The following is a 22,824-nucleotide window of genomic DNA, read 5'->3' as shown; positions in this document are numbered from 1 at the left end:
CTGAGGTCAGCCAGGTGAGTCCAGCACCGTTTCCACACCACCTGCTGGCCTGTGAATGATGTATTAATAAAGTCAGGGCCGGCTCTGTGGTGCAGCAGTAACGTGCTGCTCAGGGAAGCGAGGTTCTACCAGGCAACCACAGTTCGAATCCCCAGCCCAGTGAGTCAGAAACGCACCGGGCACACGAGCAGGCGCCCACGTCCGATGGGCGGGAGGGCCGGGCAGGGGCTGCAGCCTGGCCGTGCCTGTGGCAGGGCTTCTCCCTCTCATGTGTACACGGATGTGAGACAGAAGAAGTGAACAGATTGACCCGGAGCCCACAGAGGAAGGGGCGAGCAGGAAAGGGGCGACGCGAACGCCTCGGCTGCATACAGGGAACGCATGTTTATTGAAAAGTTTCTTCACCGACAATGGTGAAATCAAGACCCCAACTTACAAAACGTGATGGCAGTTGGTACTTATAAAAATAAAGCGAAGGCCTATGTCTCACAGATTTGTGCAAGTTTCCTTCGAATCTCAGTCTGTCCTTTCATCAAAAAGGAGATCGCGGAATCTGTGTTATTCCTGATGATAACAGTGAGAGTAAAAAACGGCATTCCACTGACAAAAAAAATAGCTTTGCTTCCAAATAGCACAAGTCTCTAAAGTGACTCTCCCAACAATAAATAGAGAAAATAGCCTTTCACGAGCACATTGGAGCTTGGTCAGGGTTGTTACCTCCTGCCTCCCAGGTCGGGAGAGCCCAGCTGCCTCTGCCAGGTCTCCAAGTCTTTGGTGCACGCAGCTGCTCGGCGTCAGGGCTTGCTGGAGCCGGGCGCCCTCACGTCGCAGGTCTGGTGAGCCTCCGCGCACGACGGGAATGGAGGTCCGCTGAGGACGGCCTCTGACAACCCCGCAGCTGAAACTGGGTGCCTTTCACAGGCGGAGTCCCTGGAAACTCTCCACAGCACCACCACCCACCCACACCACCCTTTGAGGCTCTCTTTGGCTCCATGGTCGGCCACAGGAGGTCACACCGAAGGGGTCTTTGGTGGGTGAATTTGCTGCATCAGCTGCGGACGCTTCACCCGGGGCTTCCTCCGCTTCGGCCGGCTCTTGGCCTTATTGATCTGTACCACGAAGAATGCCAGGACCACCATGGCTCCCAGGAAGGCAAAGACAGGGATGGTCTGGCCCACCTCCTGGTTGTAGCGGCCAGGCATGATCCCTGAGGGAGGAGAGCAGGTGAGCGGTCAGTAAGGTGCAGAGCCGGAGCTTCCTTATGAGGCACGGAGGGTGCAGGGGCAGGAGGCCTCCGCTCCCGCTCCTCCCGTCCTCCTCCTCCTCCCTGGGCTCCCACAGACAGACACAGGACTTCCCTGCCTCTGTCACACACAATCGGTAATGGGGCCCAGAGGCTTGTTTCTAAACACAGCAGAGAATGAACACGCTTCGGTCCAGGGGAGAAAGAGGTGCTGAGTGGAAGGAGGGAGGTGAGGAGGTGACACGGCCACTGCCTGCCCTGTTCCGCCCCCAGGCCCCACTGCATGGGAGGCACTGAGGACACTGGGTAGAGGGCCAGGTTGGCTGCCACAGGGCAGCGCTGAGGGCTCAGACCTGCCATGGTGTGCCCAGGACCTACAGGGAAGGCCTCAGGGTCTTGTGCCCCACACCAAGCTCCCAGGCCTGGACTGCAGGGCCAGGGTACCCCTTCGAGACCCCCAGAGGAATTCTCCTTGGGAGCTCTTAGGAAGAGTGCAAGGACTTTCAGAACCAAAGACTTGCCCAAGTTGTCTCCTCAGGTGCGTCATCATCTGGGGGCAGAGAGGGTGCTATCAACCACCCAGGGCACAGAATCGGACGGCTTGGGGAGACCCAGCAGAGGATAGGCAGCCCTTGGGGTACACTGCCCAGGCTTGTGTGCAGAAAAGAGGGCAAGTCACTCTGAAAAACTTTAAATGTAACAGCTGGCTACGGAAAAGAAATTCGACTCTGAACACCTGTCGAATGTTCTAAGCGCAATAACAACGTCTTGTCTTCCCAGCAGCCTGCGGCCTGTGCTTTGAACCACAGAGAAAGCAAAGACCATCGCGGCCCTCGAAGGCGGAAACATCAAGGTCTGCCCAGTCCCCGGGGGAGAGAGAAACTCGAAGAGTCCAGTGGCAGTAAGGGGCCCAGAACCCACCTCCAGGAATGTCCCAGGCACCACTCTCTCCAGGGGACAAGGGTCTCACTTGAGGGCGACTCGACCGGAAGTTGGGTAACACCACTTTGTCCAGGTCGATGGAGAGTAACTTTTGATGTTTCCAAAGATTACTTCAGGAAAACAGAGGGAGACAAAACAAAATAAGCCGTGGTACTAGCGGAGGAGGCTTCGCCGACACCCGAGCAACAGGAAGTGACCGAGAGGAAGTGACATGACCTCCGTCCACCTGTAGGTTTGTCCCCAGGGAGCAGTGGGACCCCAGGCCATGGCCACGGTGTTACCAATCCATGGAGAGGCAGACCCTACCAGCTGCAGCCCTGCCAACACGAGCTGTTTGTGCTTACAGTGGGGAGCACCACAAAGACGCCCCAAGTGACTTTTTTTAGAATAATTCATTTATCATTATTATTATTATAAAGTTGACCAGAAAGAGAATAAAAAGGAAAGTGAGAAAACAAGCCACCAGGTCCCAGACTCAAACTGAATTCTCCTTGGGAGCTCTTAGGAAGAGTGCAAGGACTTTCAGAACCAAAGACTTGCCCAAGTTGTCTCCTCAGGTGCGTCATCATCTGGGGGCAGAGAGGGTGCTATCAACCACCCAGGGCACAGAATCGGACGGCTTGGGGAGACCCAGCAGAGGATAGGCAGCCCTTGGGGTACACTGCCCAGGCTTGTGTGCAGAAAAGAGGGCAAGTCACTCTGAAAAACTTTAAATGTAACAGCTGGCTACGGAAAAGAAATTCGACTCTGAACACCTGTCGAATGTTCTAAGCGCAATAACAACGTCTTGTCTTCCCAGCAGCCTGCGGCCTGTGCTTTGAACCACAGAGAAAGCAAAGACCATCGCGGCCCTCGAAGGCGGAAACATCAAGGTCTGCCCAGTCCCCGGGGGAGAGAGAAACTCGAAGAGTCCAGTGGCAGTAAGGGGCCCAGAACCCACCTCCAGGAATGTCCCAGGCACCACTCTCTCCAGGGGACAAGGGTCTCACTTGAGGGCGACTCGACCGGAAGTTGGGTAACACCACTTTGTCCAGGTCGATGGAGAGTAACTTTTGATGTTTCCAAAGATTACTTCAGGAAAACAGAGGGAGACAAAACAAAATAAGCCGTGGTACTAGCGGAGGAGGCTTCGCCGACACCCGAGCAACAGGAAGTGACCGAGAGGAAGTGACATGACCTCCGTCCACCTGTAGGTTTGTCCCCAGGGAGCAGTGGGACCCCAGGCCATGGCCACGGTGTTACCAATCCATGGAGAGGCAGACCCTACCAGCTGCAGCCCTGCCAACACGAGCTGTTTGTGCTTACAGTGGGGAGCACCACAAAGACGCCCCAAGTGACTTTTTTTAGAATAATTCATTTATCATTATTATTATTATAAAGTTGACCAGAAAGAGAATAAAAAGGAAAGTGAGAAAACAAGCCACCAGGTCTCAGACTCAAACTGTGGTGGGCCATGTGGGAGTCCAGTGTCTTCAGCACCATGCCACATGCTGGCCCCCTCAAGCGCCACTCTGAAACCAGCTCGAGAATGGTACAGCGGGCGCCCGGGCACAGAGCCAGGGACGGGGGCAGCAGCAGGTCTCTGCTGCGGGGCACCAGGGCCGTTGGAGCTTTCTTTTACTTGTTTTTAAGTTCTGCTATAGGACACATATGCTTGCCAGAGAAGAGACAGTGTGAGAGGACGGCTCAGAGGGGCGGCCCCCTAAAGGGGACGGCTACAATCCCTTCTCTCCCACTCTCCTCTTGGGATTTCAGGTATGCCCACACATACACCCCGGCATGATTTTCAAGCTGCTGGGTCTGGGACTCAATCACACAGTCAGCCACAGGGGACCCAGCTACCTTAACCACCGTTTGGCCTGGGGCCTGCTTCCCGACGGCTGCAGAGTATGTAGAAAAAGTGACTCAACCAGGAAGCTGGGCAAACTCAGACCAGAGCCAGGCATCAGCTTTGTTCAAGCAATCGGCTGAAATGAGAGCTTAGTGGGACCGACCTCTCTCTAACAGCCAAGTGCGATTATGAACTGTTCCAGCTGAGGAGCCTGTCCAGGCCATCAGACTCAGAACTATGGACCAGAGAGGCCGACATGCAGGGCCTGCAGAGGATGGCGGGAAGAACACCCAGGCTGGAGCCCAGAAGGCTGATGGCGACCTGAGCACCGCTCTAGCTGGTGATCCTGGAGAGGGAAATCAGCGTATTTGCAGATGAAAGAACCCCTAGTATCCTGCTGCCCATCCGCCTGGAAACGGCTGCCTGTCTCCTACTCAGAACTGGATGTCTGTGCTTGCACTTGGCCTATCGGCAGCCAGGGCGGAGGTCAATGTGAACACTGGTGGCCAGGAGGTCTGTGAAGAGGCATCCATGCAGGACAGAGACGCTGCCACAGGACACTGCACAGGCCACCGCGTTACAGCCGCTCTACATGACTACACTCAGGTGCTCAGGTGTACACTCGGGTCTCGCTGGTCTGGAAACCACACTGACGTCAAGTTGCGAAGTCAGGGACATTTAAGCCCTCTGACTTGGAGACGAAGCTGTCCTGGGACTTAATAGCTGGCCTGGCTCTGGCTCTATCCGGCGAGGCGGTCACTAGGCACACTGGCACTGCCGCCTGAGACTTAGCGTGCTGAGGGGCGGGGCCGCCTAAGCAGGGACTCCTCCTTAGCTGACACCCCATCACTCAAGCATGAAACGGAGAAAGGGCCTCCTCGTTTAGATGGCAACTGGCCCTCACCTGGGGGGCTCCCTCAGAGACTCAGCAGGTCTTGCTGCCGCTGCTGAGGATGAGAACAGCTGTCCGGGGCAGCGGCTGTGCAGCCTGAGGGGAGGCCCCGGCGGTGTCTGAGGAGGAACCTCAGTGTGCCGTGGGCGTCAAACCCTGGGGGTGAGACAGCCCGTCCTCCATGCCGGCTCTGTGTGGGCCGCATCAGCTGGCACGGTGGGTGGCGAGCACGGGACGTGGCTGGCTGTCTCCGTGTCCTGAACACCTAGTGCCTGGGTTTCTGTAACTTGAGTGGATGCTGATGCCGCCTGCCCACTGAGTAGGAACTGCTGACCATGGCTGGAATAGAGTCTGCTTTGAATGCTAAGATAATAGTAGGTTATAAATAGACAGGAAGTAAATTGGAGACATCAGGAAATTACAGATGATGAGAGGGTGGTGGACGGGGACGTGCGCAGCGATTACAGGCTCAGGGGGAAACTGCCGGGAAGACAACGAGAGGGCGCGCCTAGGCTTTCCCGTTTCCACCCGGCCATTCTACGTGATGACGCTTGGTCACTGAGCAGTGTCCCGTGCTTTCTGTGGCGAAAGGTAACGTAGGTGGTGGCCTCAAGGCCTCCCGTGGGTCTCCTCCTCCTCCTCGTGGCTTAGGGGGCCCTCAGTCCCTGCCCAACACCTGTCACCACTCTGCACTGCGGGCAGCCTCGGGAGAATAAGGCAGGAGGAACCCTGAGAGGAGCGCCTGCTGCCTGAGGGAAGGAGAGGGTGGTGTGCCCACCTGGAGGAGGGTGGCTTAGACAGCTGTCCCTGTGACTCCACACGGCGTCCCTGCTCCCCAAACTGCGTACCAGGAAAGACCCCGCCCCACGTTATTGTCCCGCTCAGGCCAGGGATGGGCAGAGAGAAGGGGAGTCAGTGCGACGTGGAGAAACGATGACCAGCCGTTCTGGGCTGGCTCATCCAGGCTGAAGGAAGAAACAGCAGGGACAGCAGGAGCCTCGCTCTGGGGAGGAAGCAGTGCAAACCGAGGTGGAGTGCGACAGCGAGGGGAGCTGTGGACGGGAGCATGGTGACGAAGGCGCAGGAGCACCGCTCAGCACAGGACGGCGGTGCCACCGAAGCACATTCGTGGCTAGGCTTCACGGCAGCACCCAGGTCTCTCAGGGCAGCCTCAGCCCCCTGGGACGAGGTGTGCCATTCAGAACCAGGGTCTCTAGCAGGGGACACAGCCACAGACAGCTCGACGCCCCACCCGAGGAGCTGGAGCTTCTGCTCTAGTGACATCACGCCGCTCACAGCTGTTCACGGAGGGAACCAGTTCGAACAGGATGCTAATGAGCCCAGTGCTTTTTCTGCAGAATACAGCCAGAGGCATGTTCCTAAAGGTCGATATGGGGGCTCACTAATTTAAATAACTACCACGAAATAACAAGTGGAAGATTTAATTACCGATAAGGATGTCAGTAAAATTCCATTCTCTCCCAGGGGGACCGGGGAGTGAGGCAGGAGCCCGTGTACAAGCACAGGCGCACTCACCTGGGTGCTGTCTCGTTTAAAGGCTGCGGCTTGGCCCAGGACAAGTGTGGGCAGGCTGGCAGAGGCCGAGGTTTAGGGTCTCCCAAGTGGGCCTCCAGAACCTTGGAGTGCCGATGAAGGTGGTTTCCTGGGTGAGCAGCATGGACAGAAAGCAAACAGCTGTGTCAAACACGGGACAACACGGCTTCATCCACTGTCGCTCTCCTACCAGCGGTGCTGGACGCTCAGTGCTGCTGAGGGCTGCAGGAGCCACACCGAAGACCCCACCACGCTAGCACGGGCTTTGGCTGCTGGGCGGGTGCCACGTCAGAGCTGTCCCAGTAAAAGGCCACCTGCCGTGCCCACGGTCCAGGCAGGTCAGCCTTTACTGACCACTGCCTACGTGCACAGCGCTGCCTTCCTGGAAGCTGACCTGCAGATATGCTTCATGACAAAATCTCTTCTGAAATACTTAATTCTCTGGCCAAGAAAAAAAAATCTGCATTTTCAAGATTTTTTCTGTTTCTCATATCTGTGCCATTCAACACCATAGCCACTGGCCGTACGCGGATATCCAGTAACTGAGACCAGGTGTCACATTTAAACGAGTAACGGTACTCCCGGTGTGCTGGCTCAAGTATGTTACTAAGGTGGACTTCGCCGGGCTCCTTTTTCCTTTTCTACCGTGGCTGCTGGACACCGGCACATCACACCCACGGCTCACATCACATGCCCGGACTGTGGGCAGGAGACTGCGCAGCTCCCAGTAAAGGCCAGGGAGGTCCCGTCTGGACCAGCACAGGCCCTGGTGCTGACTTCGGGCTCGGCTATGTACGTCAGGTAATGTGGGCAGCTCCCCTTCACCTCTCGGCTCCTATCCCTGCACCTGCAAAGTGGACTAGTATCTCTCGGATTACTGGGAGTGAGTGAGGCAACCACGGGAAGCACACCGCCCCCCCGCTGCCCCGGTGCCTGGGGTACTGAGTCCTCAACGTCCTCAGTGTGGCCCCACCACTGAACCTACAGGGCCATGTGGGGGTCCAGGCTCGGTTCTGAGCCCAACCTAGAAGCTAGGCACAGTGGCGCAGGCCTGTGACCCCGGCTGGAAGGGAGGCTGGAGCGGGAAGGGCCATGACGTGGTAGGCAATGCTCTGTCACAAACACTGCCTCCCCCCATTAAAACAAGTAAGAAACAACGGTTCTTCCTGAAGGCCCCTAGGAGCCAGAGCCCCCCCTCTGTGGGGTGGGGGGGGGTACGGTAAACACAGACTTGGGGCTTCGTGGGGATCCAGGGTGAGCGTGGGAAAGCACCGCACACAGGGCCCACCCTGGATCGAGAGGATGGCCCCTCTGATGCCAGAGCACTGCGGCCAGTCCACCCCAGCCAGTAAACAGTCTGCATGTCCAAGCGGCTCACTCACTGGCCAGCACGACCACGCGCTGGGGCAGCAGGGTGGTCGCCCTCCCGGAGCTGCCGCATCGGCCCACTCACCTTCCATCCTCTCTGCAGCAACTGAGCCTGCTCCGCTGGGAGGGCGTTGCCGGTTCCCAGAATGGCTGAGGCTGGGAGGGGTCACCCCGTACGCTGTGTACTGAAGGAGTGCGTCCAGGAGCCAAAAGCAGTCTGGGGAATCGACAACATGCCACGTGAGAATCTGGTCTGGGAAGGCCAGCATGGTGGTGTGGGTGGTGGGCACTGCTGTGTGACAGCTGTGGCCACAGGGAGGCCTGGATTCCTGGCCCAACCTAAGCATGGCGATGGTCCCGGCTAGAAGGCCAGGACAGGAAAGAGCACCACGGCAAGACCCTGCTGAAGATGCCGCTCTCTGCTCTCGCTCGTTCGCTCGCCCTCTCCCCCTCCCCGTCTCCTCTTTCCACACATGGACTTTTTCTTTCACTGCAGAAGTTTTTTTATTATAATGTTTAAAAAAACCTATAGGAAAGTAATAGAAAGTGTGGCTTCCCACAAGAGGGGGAGATGGGAGTCAGAAGTCAGACCCAGAGCAGACCCAGCACACACCAGGTACTCCTGCCCCCCGGGAGCACACGTCCTGCAGGGCCAGCTCCCTGCCAGCACTCGCAGGTGTGGCCTACCCCAGGGCTTTGGCCCCAACCCCCTGGGCTCTGCAAGGCCAGCACCGCTGGAGAATGGACAGGGCTCCTCACAGACGAAAAGGGGGCAGAGCTCAGAGCTGGTGAGGCCACGAGACATGCCTGGGAAAGACGGCTGGGGAGCACGGGCTCCGAGGTCAGAGGAAAGGAGCAGGAGCCCAGCTCTGCTGACGCCCCAGGGGCTCGCCTGCTAAGGAGATCTGGGCTCATCCACTTCCGGAGGGGTCTGAGCCTCCCTTTGGGGCAGTGGCCCCAGCATGGAGTCAGAAGACAGCCAACCGCTTTCTGGGACACCTGGGAGTCTAGGTGCCAGCGCTCGAGGGCTCCCACGCTCACAGCCACAAGCTGGCCTGCGGTGTCAGGAGTGAGCAATACTGTGCTGTACTGAACCCCGCAGCGCTAGTGTCCGTGAGCCCATCCCCAAGCCATGACCCATCAGCGCCAATGCGAACGAAACAGGATTCACGAGGGAAAATACCAGTAAGTGCTTTTCTCTCATTTAAGAGCACTTCTGGTCAAGCGCTTAAAGCTCCTGAAAGATCCTAAAAGCTGCCATTTAAAATCTAAGGGTAAGGACAGTCTTCTCAGGCATTAAAATTTTAATGAAAGAATCTTACCAGGAGATCTTAGTCTTAAAAAATCTCTACAGAAATAAAACATTAATCTTCTTTCAACTGTGACTTTAACCCTCACTTTGGAGGGTTAAAGTCTTCGACCTAAAATCAGATGCAACCTCGGTACCCTGGGGGCCGCCTCCTCGTCCCTAACACCAGATCACTGTCTGCAAAGCTCAGGCTGTAGCCGCCGTCCTTCCTCAGCCCCAGCTCCCAAGTAGGGAATGAGGAGACCAGGTTTCAGTCCTGCTGCTGCCCCCATCTTAGCAGGTAAGACGTGCAACACTTTCACCATTCCACCTCCTCCTCTATGCAATGAGGAAAATAAACAGTCTGTGTCCAACTCAAAGCCCGCAAATTTGGAGAAACTGCGAGAGAGCAGGTACAAGAGGAAGAGCCTACCCCTCTCTGCCTCCTCGCACACCTGATGGTAACAGACATCCTTGCTGACAAAGGCTCACTCAGCCCATGCTCCTGAGTCTGTGAGGAGACCAGGAGTGGGCCCTCCAGGCGGGGCTAGGAAAGGCAGGTCAGACCAGAGAAGGGCACCTGCTCCACGGCAGCCCTGGATAATTGGGTAGAAGGGGTCAAACTGCAGGGACCCCAGCCCCTCTGCTGCAGGGCGGTGTGGCTGGAGCACACGCTGCCCAACTGAAAGTCCCAGGCTTGGGCACTGGTCGCTGGTCACACGTCCCAGGCAATCAAAGCCACTGAGTGTCCCCAGCTACCCAGCTCAGGCGGGCAGCATCTGCTCACTTCCCAGCACCTTATCAGGGCCTTCCCAGAGACAGAGCGAAGGCAGGGTCTGCGAGTCAGAGTCACTAAGCCCGTCTGCGCCTGCCCTTACCCTTCTGGCGGTGGCTGTCGTCCAAGCAATTGGAGTCTCCATACAGCACAATCCGGCCTCCACCCTCAGCTGGGATCTGATAAAGTCCCAAGACAGGAACATTTTCAACAACTGCTGTTTCCTGCTTTAAAACCTCTAATCCTAGAACAATGACAAAAACAGCAATGAGCTTCTGCCACAGAATCAATTATCTTCCAGGTGCCACTTAATTTGAGATTTAATTGATATGGCAAGTATTAGCGAATATTAGTAAAAGCTAATATTCAAATAAAACAGTACAAACTTTTAGGATAAGAAAGCATTGCCTTAGAGACACGTATTTGGGTTTTAGAACATTCAGTTTTATGGGTAGTTTTGTATTTCTCCTCTTTCATTTCTACTTGAAATGGTGGTACATATCTCAAGTCCTAACAGTGTCAACTTTTCCCTTTTTACCCTAAAAAACAAATTTCTGTCTCCTCTTGTTTCTCTGCAAGGCCTATGTCTTCAGACAGCTCGTACAGGACAGCCGGTCAGCAGCCCCTGCTAAACCCAAAGGACATCTCTATAAATACACTGATAAGTAGTGACACCCGTTTTATTACAGGAAGCGAGCACAACTATAACTAATTTTTTTTTGAGAGAGATTTTCGCTATACGGTGCGTGCGCTCGCCAGACAGACAGAGACATAGAAACAGAAAGCGAGAAATCACCCCCCAGGGAGGATGGTCACACCGCAATCCCTTCTCCTCCATTCTCCTCTCGGGACCTTGGGCACGCACGCACATGCGCCCGGCGTGAGTTCTAAGCCACCAGGTCCGGGATGTGAACCACGGTCGACTACGTGGGAGTCCAGCGACATAGCCATTACACTAACTGCTGGTTCCCAACTGTAACTAATTTTTAAAGCACTTTTCAGGGACTAGCAGATGGCATAATGATTACGTCACCGGACTTCCACATAGTCAACTATGGTTCAAGTCCCAGGCCTGGTGACTTAGAACTCACGCTGAGCGTGTATATGTGCGTGCCTAGAGTCCCGAGAGGAGAATGGAGGAGAACGAACAGTGGCATGGCCATCTTCTGAGGGTTGCTTTCAAGCTTTCTGTCTCTCTGATGAGTGCATTCACTCTATGGCAAAAATCTCTCTTAAAAAAAAAAAAAACACAACACTTTTTTCATATACTATCCTCAACAGATACTGCCTTTAAAATTGTTAACGAATCATAAACAAAAGTACACAGATGCCGAGCGCAGGTGTGGTCCGCGGCACCGTCACATGACGTGTGTCTCTGCCGCAGAAGCAAAAGCTGCTTTAGCACAGACCGAGACACTTATCTTCACCAGGACGCAGTGCCTGCCGGGCTGATGACATCCAAACCGCCTGCTGCGCGTCTCATCCCACTAGGAGCTGAGCAGAAGGGAGGGCAGGGCAGGGCAGGGGGATCGGGGGGATCGGGAACGCACCCTGCCTGCGTCTCATTTCTGACAAAAGGGCCTTTGCTGGTGCAGCACAGCCCGGATTTTCCAATTCCTGATTTGTACCCAAAGATACTCAACTTAAAGCACTTAGGGAAACAAAAAGCCCCTTACAAAGGGTTTCATGGTAACTCTTATTTTAAGCCTGTACTAAAAAGTATGCACCTTAAATCTGCTTTAGGCTCCTCTCCGCCCTGAGCCCCCAACAATGAGCTCCAGAGTGCAACAAAGCCAGCGACCCCGCTGCTTCACCCTGTTTACGCCCAGGACCAGGAGCAATGCTGCCTGGGAGAGGCCGTTAGGAAGAATGAACCATGGTAAACTGCAGCGTGACTGGCAGGCGTGAGCCCTACAGGCTGAGGTTACAATAGCGCCCATGAAACAGGCTGCCTTGTTTGACGAAAGGGAAAAAACCCTTCTAGGTAAAACAAAAATAAACTCTATCTCGCAGCTGCCAATAGCTAGGTTGGGAAACCATACATTTTCATTTCCAATCTCTTCCGTGGTGGTCACTGCGTGCACATGTTAACAACCCGAAGAGCGCATCACCCAGAGCTACGCCTAAGGCAGCACCATGCAGTCAAGCCCGCCCTAAACAAGACCCACTGCTAACGAGTCTGGGATTTCTCTGGGGATGAAAAGCTCTGGAGCAGACAGCGATGGTTCCTGCAGCTCTGTGAATACAGTAAGACCACGGAATTGTACACTTCCAAAGGGTGAACCTTACAGTATGTAAACTGTACACAACAAAGTTATCATGTTTTAAAAAGGGAGGGAGGGAAAAAGAGAGAGGGAGGAAGGAAAGAGACTAAAACCCAGAGGCCTAGGAACGGACCCTACCTTGGTCCTTCAGAGTCTGTGCTATGACGATGCCATCTTCTGGAAACTGGGCGATGCTGCACCCCGACGCGTAGTACACTAGGAAACAGTCAGCCCAGGCTGTCACAGCACGGAGGTGCACTGAGCCCAGCTACCCCTTCACCCAAAACCTGTTCTTTAGACAGTTCGCATTTTTAACAGTGGTTCTTATTCTTAAGAGAACTCGTTCTGTCACAGTTAAACGATCAGTAATCACCTCAAAATTCAAGTAAAAACTATTAACGTGAAGTTTCTAGGTAGGAGTTTACAAGCCAGAGCGGTCAGAGATGGAAAACCACCTCAGTCAGGACTCACAGAATGAGTCACAACAGTGCCCTGGACGCCGTAAGTTCGGAAACCTTTCAGGTATTTCCTGTCCAGGAACATACAGCATATAAAGACTGTCACAGCAAGCACTGAAATTAGAAAAGCTTGCCTATAACATTTTCATTTTAAAAGTTGGTCAGGCCAGCCGGTGATGTGGTAGTTAAGGCACTGGGCTCACACATGGCCGACCACACAGTTCAAGTCCCAGACCTGGCAGCCTAAAACACACAGTGGGTGCATGTGCGTGCCTATCCAAAACCCCAGAGGGAAGGCGAGGTAGAAGGCAATGTGGCACACCCATGCCCCACGGGGGCTGCTTTCCCCCCCCAACTCTCCTTCTCTGTCTCTCTCTAGTGAGCAAATGTATTCTCGCAAAATTAAAAAAAAAAAAAAAGATCGAGTAATTAATGTATATTTTCAAAGATGTACTTTGTGCAAATATTGACTAGTTCTTCCCACTGCTCCTGCCTGTGGGAAGAAATCCCATCACCCTCTTTCTCTGGAGCCCAGACTTCCCAAGCTCACAGCTATCACTCTCACCCCTCCGGGACCAGGTGCCTGATTAAGACATAAACATGAAACCTACTGTCATGGCTGGCCAGGGCAAACTCCCCTTCACAACGAAACCTACTGTCATGGCTGGCCAGAGTAAACTCCCTTTCATAACGAAACCTACTGTCATGTAAACTCCCCTTTGTAACGAAACCTACTGTCATGGCTGGCCAGGGCAAACTCCCCTTCATAACGATACCTACTGTCATGGCTGGCTAGAGTAAACTCCCCTTCATACAGGCCATCGCTGAACCCCATGCTCCACACTGACAGCAGCTCGTTCAGAGCTGGTATGTTGGCGCCTCCAGTGTCCGGCATCCACCACTGCCTGTCACAGCGACAAGAGGCACAGAGGACAAGAGAGCTAAAACACTCACACGTGACAAATCGTTTCTCTTGCCACAACCCAGCCCATGCACACTAAGGTTCCGGCGGAAACTTTCTGTTTGGGTCTGAGGAGTACTTGAGATGTAAATGATTCAGCCCAAGCACAGAATCAATGAAAGCTGAATTTATTTATGAAATGAAAGCCAGTAAGCACTTTGCTGAAATATGCCCCATGTAACTGCTCAGCCTAGACCTAGCAAAAATTAGGAAAGGAAAGAGATGGGAAAGAAGCTTATAAAAGTTCACGTCACAGACTCTAAAGGAAAAAATTTCAAAGGCATTCTAAGGGTGATTTATTTATAATACGTTGGGAATTCTTTTTTTTTTTTTGAGAGATTTTCACTGTAGGGCGCGTGCGCTCGCCAGACAGACAGAGAGAGACAGAAAGCGTGAAATCACCCCCCAGGGGGGATGGTCACGCCGCAATCCCTTCTCCATTCTCCTCTCGGGATCTTGGGCACGTACGCACACATGCCCGGCGTGAGTTTTAAGCCACCGGGTCCGGGACACGAACCCGCGGTCGACTATGTGGGAGTCCAGCGACATAGCCATTACGCTAACTGCTGGTTTCCACGTTGGGAATTCTTGATTGATCATTCGTTCATTAGAAACTTTAAGAAACAGTCCCTTTGGTGCACTTAACTTTGGGTACACCCAGTTATGGAGATGGGAAGGCGGTAAAGAACTGAACGAATCTAAAGCTCGAGTATCTAAGATCGCAAAGACAGACGACAGACCCTCCAGAATCGGAATTAAAGCGCATGTGACTGTGGCCTCCAGGGACACCTCCACCACATCGAGAGCGAGCATTCCCAGCCGAGCTCTCTGGGTGTGTCTCGGCTAACTGGAAAGGCCACCAACAGGTCGAATAGTCACTGAAGTATTTTCTGGGTAGAATTTCATTCTCAAAAGTCACATTTCTTATCCAAAAAACCAACTCATATCAGTACCTTGTGTTTTCATCGTAAAACTTTACTTTTCTCATGACAGACGTGTTGTACCAGTCACTGAAGACAATGAGTGAAAGGCCATTGTCCACATCCCTCCTCAACTTGGCAATCTCTTCAGGGAAGTACTCCTCTTCACTGTCCACCATGAGCAAAGTTCCTAACAGACAAAGTGCCAAGGGTTGAGAACTGCCACCTCTAAGCCACAGGGTGTCACTGCTGCAAACACACAGCATTTTACTGGGGCCCAAATCTCAAGTCACTAGCTCCTAAGGGTTGGTTCGGTCCACCATGGAGCACTTTAAATGGGGAGTGTAAAGTAAAGGACCAGGGGACCAGAAGATGGCAAGATGGTTACATTCCCAGATTCTCACGTGGGCGAATGCATTGCGAGTCCCAGACCCGGCAACTTAAAACTTGTGCTGGGCACATGTGCGGACATGCCCCAAATCCTGAGAGGACAATGAAGGAAAAAGGGGTGATTTCTTGCTCTCTCTCTGTCTCTTTCTCTGGCAAGTGCACATGCCCTATAGCAAAAAAATCTTTCTCTCAAAAAAAGGAAAGAATCAGGTTCCAACAATGCAAAGAGACCAACTAACTGGGTCTTCTGATTCCACTGTGGGGCCCAATATAAAGAGTGTTTTCTTGGGAACCAGCAGGTGGCGTGGTGGTTAAGGTGCTGGACACTCTCACATGGTCAACCACGGTTCAAGTCCTGGACCTGGTGGCTTGCTTTCCCACTTCCTCTCCCTCTCTCTGTCTCACTCTGGTCAAATTAAAATAAATGAATGAATAAATTAAAAATAAATAAATAAATAGATAAAGAGTGTTTTCTTATTTGAAAAGGAGTTTCCTTTCCTTTAAAGAAACAAAAAAAAAAGCACACAAATGTCCTTGCTCCCAATCACTCCAAAGGTTCTGCACTTCGGTTAACCATGGCCACTACTACCCCACATAGGACTGGATGTCACTGTCCCAGAGCCGTCCCTAGCCCCATGGCATGTGGAGACCACATACGCCCTTCTACCCTCTGGTCCTGGAAAGAGCAGACACTTCCCAAACAGCTCACAGACACCGCCGGCAGACGGACACCGGTGAGCACGTCGCTGCCGCTTACCGTACTGACTGGCATCAAAACACGTGAAGGGGGAGCCCAGGACCTCCACAAAGTAGCCCATGCTCCTCAGATGCTGGTACATGTCCCTGAAGTTCGTGTGGATGTGGTCACCGTTCCTGAAACACGAGGGGTGGCATTAACACGACCAATCTCCATTCGCGACAAAGGCCTGTCTGGCCACACAGCTGTTCTAAACCCTGGAGCCTCGGAAGCAGCAGAGCATGTTGGCAGGAGAAGACCCGTGACGCTGAGCACAGGTGCTGGCTGTCACAGCCATGTGTTCTCTGGGCTGGACGCGGAAAATGGTAGCAGGAAGCCACAGCACCGGTGAGTGCACAGGGAGACGAAGTGATGAGGAATGGCCAGAGTCACTTTGAGCATCACAGCATAGCAACATCTGGAAACAGCTGGCCGCCACCTGCATCTGACGAGTAGCTTACACAGCACAGGGAGGTGGCGGTGCCCGACCGGCACGTGGCAAGCACACTGAGACGAACGTGCGGCTCACGCACCACCACCACTGGGGGCCAGCTGCCCACCAACCCAGCCACCTGCTCGCTGTCTACCGTACACCCTGGGGAAGTGCCTGTGCAAACGCCCCGGGAAGAGCCCGCCTCTGCCCTCCAGCCCACAGCTGCCACTCTGGCAGCACTGACCGTGGGTGCTGCGCTGTGCGAGGCCCAGCCCTGGTGTGTCAGCCTCCCGACACTGCCCACCCACCTGCCTCTGGGCTGGACCCCTCCACCTGGCTCTGAGTCACCTACTTAATGGGCAGATCTGACCCTGCACGGAATGTGGCCCAACTACCCACGCCTCCCCTTACTCCCACTTGCAACTTGGAGCCCAAACTCCTTTACCTAACAGGGAGGCAGAAATCAGCTTGGTCTTTGGGCCAAGAGGAAGTTGGCCCGGTCATTAAGCAGGGGCAGGGGCAGAAAAGGGGTGCACATGGGGCTGGGGGAGCAGTGCCAGCCCTGGGGGGATGTGCAGGGCACCCTGCGCACAGCCACCAGGAACTTGGGGTAAACTACAATAGAGTTCGTTCGTGTCTTAGAACATCCCCGCGGCCACTACACGGGAACAATGTGAGGAACGTGAACACCAAGAAGACGCCCTCCCCACAAGGGATGGTGATGGCTCGGAGCAGCCAAGGGTGGGGAGAAGGCCATACCCGCAGGATCCGGACGTTGTCAGAGCTGGACTGAGCAACTCGAAGGGAAAAGTAAGGGAGAGAGCGATTCAGGACAGAGTCCAGGTGCTACTGCCCCAGCGTCTCACTACACTGGGACACTGCAAAGGAGCCAGGGTGCTGGAGAGCACCGCGGGGCCCCGTGAAGTCTAGCTGTCAGGCGAGTCAGGCTCAGTGAGACACCGAGCAGCGGCTCCCCCCTCACGGCATCAGGAATGGAGGCACCTCATCCCGAGGCTGGGAAGGGGAGGGACCCCGGGCCGGCGGCCGCTCACCAGTCCAGCGGGTCGTTCTTCATCCTGAGGTTGTCCCGGGGGAAGTAGCCAGGTGGGTAGCGCAGGTTGTGGTACTGGTCCCACAGGACTCTCTTGCTCCGAGGGGGGGTTGGAATGATCTTCACCTTAACCGGGAGCTTCACCGTCGAAGTCTGTTCTGCACCATTTTTTGACTAAAAAAGAATAAAAGAAACTTGAAATGCCAGAAAAAATGTTCTGTTTTGGGGCTTAAAATAAGTCATACATATCCATCAATTTAGCCCAAATAATTTGAACACAGAATTTCGAAAAACATGTGATGCAACATTCACACATCACAATTCCATCCAACCTGAGTTCAGGACTGAATCCAAACTGAAGGCCCTTTTTTCCTGACACCTACCGGAGGCGTAGATCCCGACACTCCCTCTTGGAGGCCAGGCGTTCCTGGCGCACTCTGAGCTGGAGATGCGGCAGAGCAGCCCTCTCTGCACCGTCATCGCCCGCTGGCTGGCTTAAATCCCCCCGGCTCCGGAGGCCCTAGGACCCCTGGCCATGGTCCGCCAGGCTAATCCCTCTGTCAGCTGTGCTCTCACTCAGGACCCCAGGCACGAAGCTGTCCCTCCTTCCTCGCAGGCCCTCGTCAAGGTTCATGAGAAATCGGCCTGCCCTCCCACCCCGTGTGTCCTTACCTCTGTCTCTGCTGGGGACGCCACAGTGATCATGACGTGCCCCTGGGCGATGCCCTCCCAGGAAGCCGCCTTCTTGGTCACAGAAATGGAGATGGCCAGGTAGCCTGACCAAGGCCATAACACGGACGAGTAAGAGAAAGCGACTTCAATGTTGTCTCCATTCTGTGGCAAATAGGGCTGCCAGTCCGGCTGCAGGAGGAAGAAACCGAGCAAGGCTGAAATGAAGCTTGGAGAGGAACACACAGAAACCAGACAGACCTCAAGCCCTAAACCACTGAAGTCGGTCTTTGAGAACTAGCCCATTCAATGAGGTAGAATGCAACGCACACGGATACTAGGTGACCTACAGCCACGGCAGCTGAGGGGCCAGCGGGAGGGCACCCTCCAGGGCAGTCTAAGACCTGCCGTCTCTGACACCTCCCATTCCATGCAGACTTTTATTCCCCCTGCAAAAGGGGGGAAAGACATAGGCCAAAATTCCTCGGCAAAGAACTTTGATCTGATGAAAGACCTTAAATAAAGGAGAACTGTCTGATGTGAGGTCAGACCCCAGTTAGCTGTACGGTTTAAGAACCGCATTCATCGAAAGGAACACGACGTGGCTGACCAGCCGTGCCCTGTGGGATTCTGAAGTGGGTGAGGGTGGGGTACAGGACGGGCTGGCTTGACTGCAAGGTGACCACCCTGTCATACCCCCCAAGTTTAAGACAAGCAAAAGGAAAGTGTGAGAGGAGCCCATCTGGAAGAAACATAATTTAGCTCTTATAATTAACCAACGTCTCAAATGAACCTAAATTACTCATTTCCTTCTTGAGCGACATAGCTAGAACATATTTCCCAAGTGAGTCAGCAATTCAAAAAAAAAAAAAAAAAAGCATTACAAACAATGAGAAAGGAAGGAAACAATTTTTTTAAAGATTCTTTTTTATTAAATCATTTTATTTATTTATTTATTTATTCCAATTTGACCAGAGAGGGACAGAGTGAGAGAGAGCAAGAAAGTGATAAGCAAGTCACCATGTCCGGGGCTCAAACCATGGTCAGCCATGTGGGAGTCCAGGGCCCCTAACCATCATGCCACCTGCCAGCCCCAGGAAACAAATTTTTAATGAACACTCTTAGGACCAACCACAGGTTAGCTACTGCAAAATAATTAAATATTCATCCATCTCTTATAATACATGTCAGATTGATACAGATGAAAAAACTAAATATTTTAATAATCATACAAAAGGGACCAGCAATTGGCGTAATGGCTATGTCACCGGACTCCCATGTAGTCGACCGCAGTTCAAGTCCCGGACCCGGTGGCTTAAACTCGCGCTGGTGCGTGCGTGCCCAAGATCCCAAGAGGAGAATGGAGGAGAAGGGATTATGGCATGGCCATCCCCCCTGGGGGGGTGATTTCTCGCTTTCTGTCTCCCTGCCTATATCTTTCTGGTGAGCGCATGAGCCCTACACCAAAAACCTCTCCCCCCCAAAAAAAAAGAATTAAAAAAAACATACAAAAGAAAATTAGTGAGATTTCAGTATAACTCTGGGGAGGTAAGTTCCTAATATTTGAAACAACAGAAGACATCACCAAAAAAAAGAAAATTCAACTATACAAAAATTAAAATTTTATCGCAGCAGTAAAATAAAAATAAAAAAAAAAACCACAACAACAACCAAAATTAAAGGGAAAGGAAAATAAGAAGCCAGGGAATTCTTCGCATAAAATGAAGCAATAGTTAATTTCTCAGACACAATGGTCTTGTTAGGGTTGACAGGGAAAATCCCAATTCCAGAAGAAAAATGGGTGGAGAACGAAATGGTGACTGGCACCAGTGTGCCCGGTATGTCCACCCGGGGGACTCGACGAGACGGACGGTACGCAGCGCGCACACCAGCCCTCCAACCCGAAGACGCACCACAGAGAAGAGCCAGTGCCCCCAGCAGGTGCCCAGAGGGGCACCACTGCACACTCACACGCCGGCGGGCGCACGACCCCCGCCACAGCAGACTGTCCTGGAGACAGGCCACCGTGCCTGAAAGAAGCCAGTCACAAAGGGACAGACGATGTATGATCCACTTCTAGGAAATGGCAAGAGACAAACGCAAAGACGGAAAGGAGACTGGTGGCCGCCGGGGGCAGAGGGGGAAGGCACAGGGACAGGGACAGGGTTCTTATCGGGGAGACAGGAATGTTCTGGAACAAGACGTTGGCACGATCTGGTGACTATCCTTAAGACCACTGAGTTGCACAATTTTAAAGGGTGAATTTGTTTTACATCTTTTAGTTTAATGTCAGAGAACGCACGTGCATGTGAGAGACAAAGCACCCTACAGCATGTCTAGTCACGTGTCAAGTCTTTCATGTCCCCATCCTGTCAGGATCCTGGGCACACACACCTGGCTTGCTTTATAAGCCACTGGGCTGGGACATGAACAATAATCGGCCTTGTGTGCTCTGGCTTCCTCTGTACCACGCTCCACCATTGTGCTACTGGGCTGGCCCAAGGGAACATTTTGCTCTGTGTGAATTAGATCTTAACTTTTGAAACAACGTACAAATGAAAGAAGACACACGGCCCAGTGCAGGCACAAGTGTGTGTGTATGTGGGGGGGGGGAGGGCACGGCACACATCTGCACATCTGCCCTGAACCCGCAGCAGCCGAAGCTCCCGGGAGTCTCAGAATTTTAGTGCCCTGCTCCAGGAGCCATGAGGTCCATGCCCTTTGATTTAGGATTCCAATTCCAGGGACTTCAAGCTAAATGAATAATACATAAGAAAATCACAGGCCAGCAGGGGGCATGGAGGTTAAGACAGCTGGATCCTATATGGTTGACGGCACGGTTTTACTCCCAGATCTGGCAGCTTAAAAACCATCCTGGGGGACCAGCAGTTAGCGTAATGGCTATATCGCTGGACTCCCATGTAGTCGACCGTGTTTCATGTCCTGAACCCGGTGGCTTAAAACACACGCCGGGCACGTGTGCATGCATGCCCAAGATCCCAAGAGGAAAATGGAGAAGGGACTGCGGCGCGGCCATCCCCCCTGGGGGGGGTGATTTCTCACTTTCTGTCTGTCTGTCTGTCTGGCAGGCACACGCGCCCTGTAATGAAAACCTCTAAAAAAATTAAATTAAATTAAATTAAAAAAAAATGCTAGGCTCGTGTGTGTGCATACCCAAAATCCCTAGGGGAGAATGGAGAAGGGACTGTGGAAGGGTCTTTGAGGGATGACTTCTCACATTCCCTCGCCCAGTCTCTCTAGTGAACACATACACCCTATAGCAAAAAAAAAGGAAAGATTATCATATATACAAAGATACCCAAGGAAATGTTTATAGCTGAAAATCACCTAATTATTCAAGTAAGTGGTAAGAGCAAAGAAATCATAGCTGGTCGATTTTGCATAATAATAATAATAATAATAATAATAAACAAAAAATATCCTGGTTGGCTCAGCCAAGGTGGCACAGTCCACAGCATACTGGACCGCAATGTTGGAGGCCACGTAGCCAACCTGGGGCTCAGATCCCTGGGCTGGCCTGAAAACACACCGGGCACGTCCCTCGGTGCCCAAGAGCCCTAGTGGGGAAGGGAGGGGAGACTGCAATGTGACAGGTCCTGTTAAGGAGGCTTTCTCTCTCCGTCTCTCCCTCTCCCACAGGCTTACATATGTGCTATCATAGAATAAAAACAAAAGAAGCATACTGGTAGCACAACATGGTGCTGCACATGGCTGAGACCCTGGGCTCTGCAGGCCAGAAACACAGGGAGGCTGGTTGGTGGTGTCCCGTGACTGTGAGGCTGAGGTAGGAGGATCGTGAGTTCGAGGCTGGTCTGGACAACATGACAGGACACTGTATGACAAAGAGCCAGGCATGCTTGTCCTCACCTGTGGTCCCAGCTGGGAGGCACAAGTGCAGTGGTGAGGTATATAAAGTTACACTTTTTAAATGTTTATGATACAATGAAAATTAAAAAAAAAAAAAGTGCAATTTTCGCCTGCTGTAGAGAACAATTATCTTCGGGGGCTGGGCGGGCATTGGTTGCTTGAGGAGAGGCTCGGCTCCAAGCCCCTGTCGGTGACAACCTCGTCAGCCCTCGTGGGGTGTAAGCAGGACGGCGCCGTTGCGACCTGTCACCTTCGCCTAAAGCTGCACCCTGATGAGCTCCACACTCACGCCCTGAGAAGGCACATCTTAATTCACTTGCTTAAAGAATGCCACAGAAAGTTCTTCTGAGGGCTCTGCGGCCAGATGCCACTTCCACGCCGTCAGTGTCAACGGGCCACTTCTGCTCTATCGGCCTATTCTGCCTGCACTCGTCAGCAAGACTCAGACCAACACAAGTAAGATGGCAGAGTTCAGAGCAGCTGTTTCCCTCAAAGTTCCTTGGACATTCTTATGTATCTTTTCTGATCTATAAAAGTAGTATCATGCCATTCTGAAAATGTTCGGTCACCGCCACGACCTTGAATGACACAGTAAAGAGGACCAAGGCAGACAGCGTGGCAATGCGACGTCAAAGGGACCCACGAATCCTCCAGAGGACACCGGGACATAGACGCTGTTCTCACTGGGTGCCAGGACAGAGAAGACCTGTTGTCGTTGACAGCTGAAAGCTTTCTGTCTTATTCAGTCTCCCGGAGGCCCTCGGATGGAAAGTGACCCACAACAAGCAGATCCGTGGAGGAATACGGACACCCTGGGTCCTGCGTTCCTGCTGGGCAGAACCCCTACCACCATTGTCCACTGCCAACAAGCCTGCTCCTGACAGGCCCCTTCCTTTGGCCCACAGCCAGTGACTATGTGAGTGACTTGTCTTCCTCAACAAAATAATTCATTTCAACCAAAAAAATGTACTCAGATAAAGGCTGGGAAACAATATTTTAAAACTAATGGCTGTCAGGGCCACCAGATGGTGTAGGAGTTACGTCACTGGACTCCCACATGGCCAGCCGCAGTTACAGTGCCGGACCTGCCGGCTTGAGAATCGCCAGGTGTGTGCGCATGCGTGTCCAAGATCCCAGGAGGAGAACGGAGAAGGAACTGCA

General features: G+C 53.1%; 1 protein-coding gene across 2 annotated transcripts in view; it reads right to left on the bottom strand.

The window, feature by feature from the left end:
• Positions 1-365: 365 nt before the first annotated feature.
• The window catches only part of MBTPS1 (membrane bound transcription factor peptidase, site 1), a 56,276-nt gene continuing 33,817 nt past the window's right edge, over positions 366-22,824 (bottom strand). For both annotated transcript variants that reach the window (XM_006152570.3, XM_006152572.3), the window contains 11 exons: positions 17,779-17,967; positions 17,108-17,280; positions 15,644-15,759; positions 14,530-14,686; positions 13,396-13,520; positions 12,296-12,373; positions 9,997-10,137; positions 7,916-8,047; positions 6,445-6,571; positions 3,126-3,256; positions 366-1,207 (listed from right to left, as the gene is read on the bottom strand). In XM_006152570.3, coding sequence (XP_006152632.1) covers positions 1,011-1,207; positions 3,126-3,256; positions 6,445-6,571; positions 7,916-8,047; positions 9,997-10,137; positions 12,296-12,373; positions 13,396-13,520; positions 14,530-14,686; positions 15,644-15,759; positions 17,108-17,280; positions 17,779-17,967 — 1,566 coding nt within the window. In that variant the 3' untranslated portion in view covers positions 366-1,010. The remainder of the gene's footprint in view (positions 1,208-3,125; positions 3,257-6,444; positions 6,572-7,915; positions 8,048-9,996; positions 10,138-12,295; positions 12,374-13,395; positions 13,521-14,529; positions 14,687-15,643; positions 15,760-17,107; positions 17,281-17,778; positions 17,968-22,824) is intronic.

Source organism: Tupaia chinensis, unplaced genomic scaffold (assembly GCF_000334495.1).
Source record: "Tupaia chinensis unplaced genomic scaffold, TupChi_1.0 Scaffold000355_1, whole genome shotgun sequence".
Classification (NCBI taxonomy): domain Eukaryota; kingdom Metazoa; phylum Chordata; class Mammalia; order Scandentia; family Tupaiidae; genus Tupaia; species Tupaia belangeri.
This window is presented reverse-complemented; position numbering and strand designations above follow the sequence as displayed.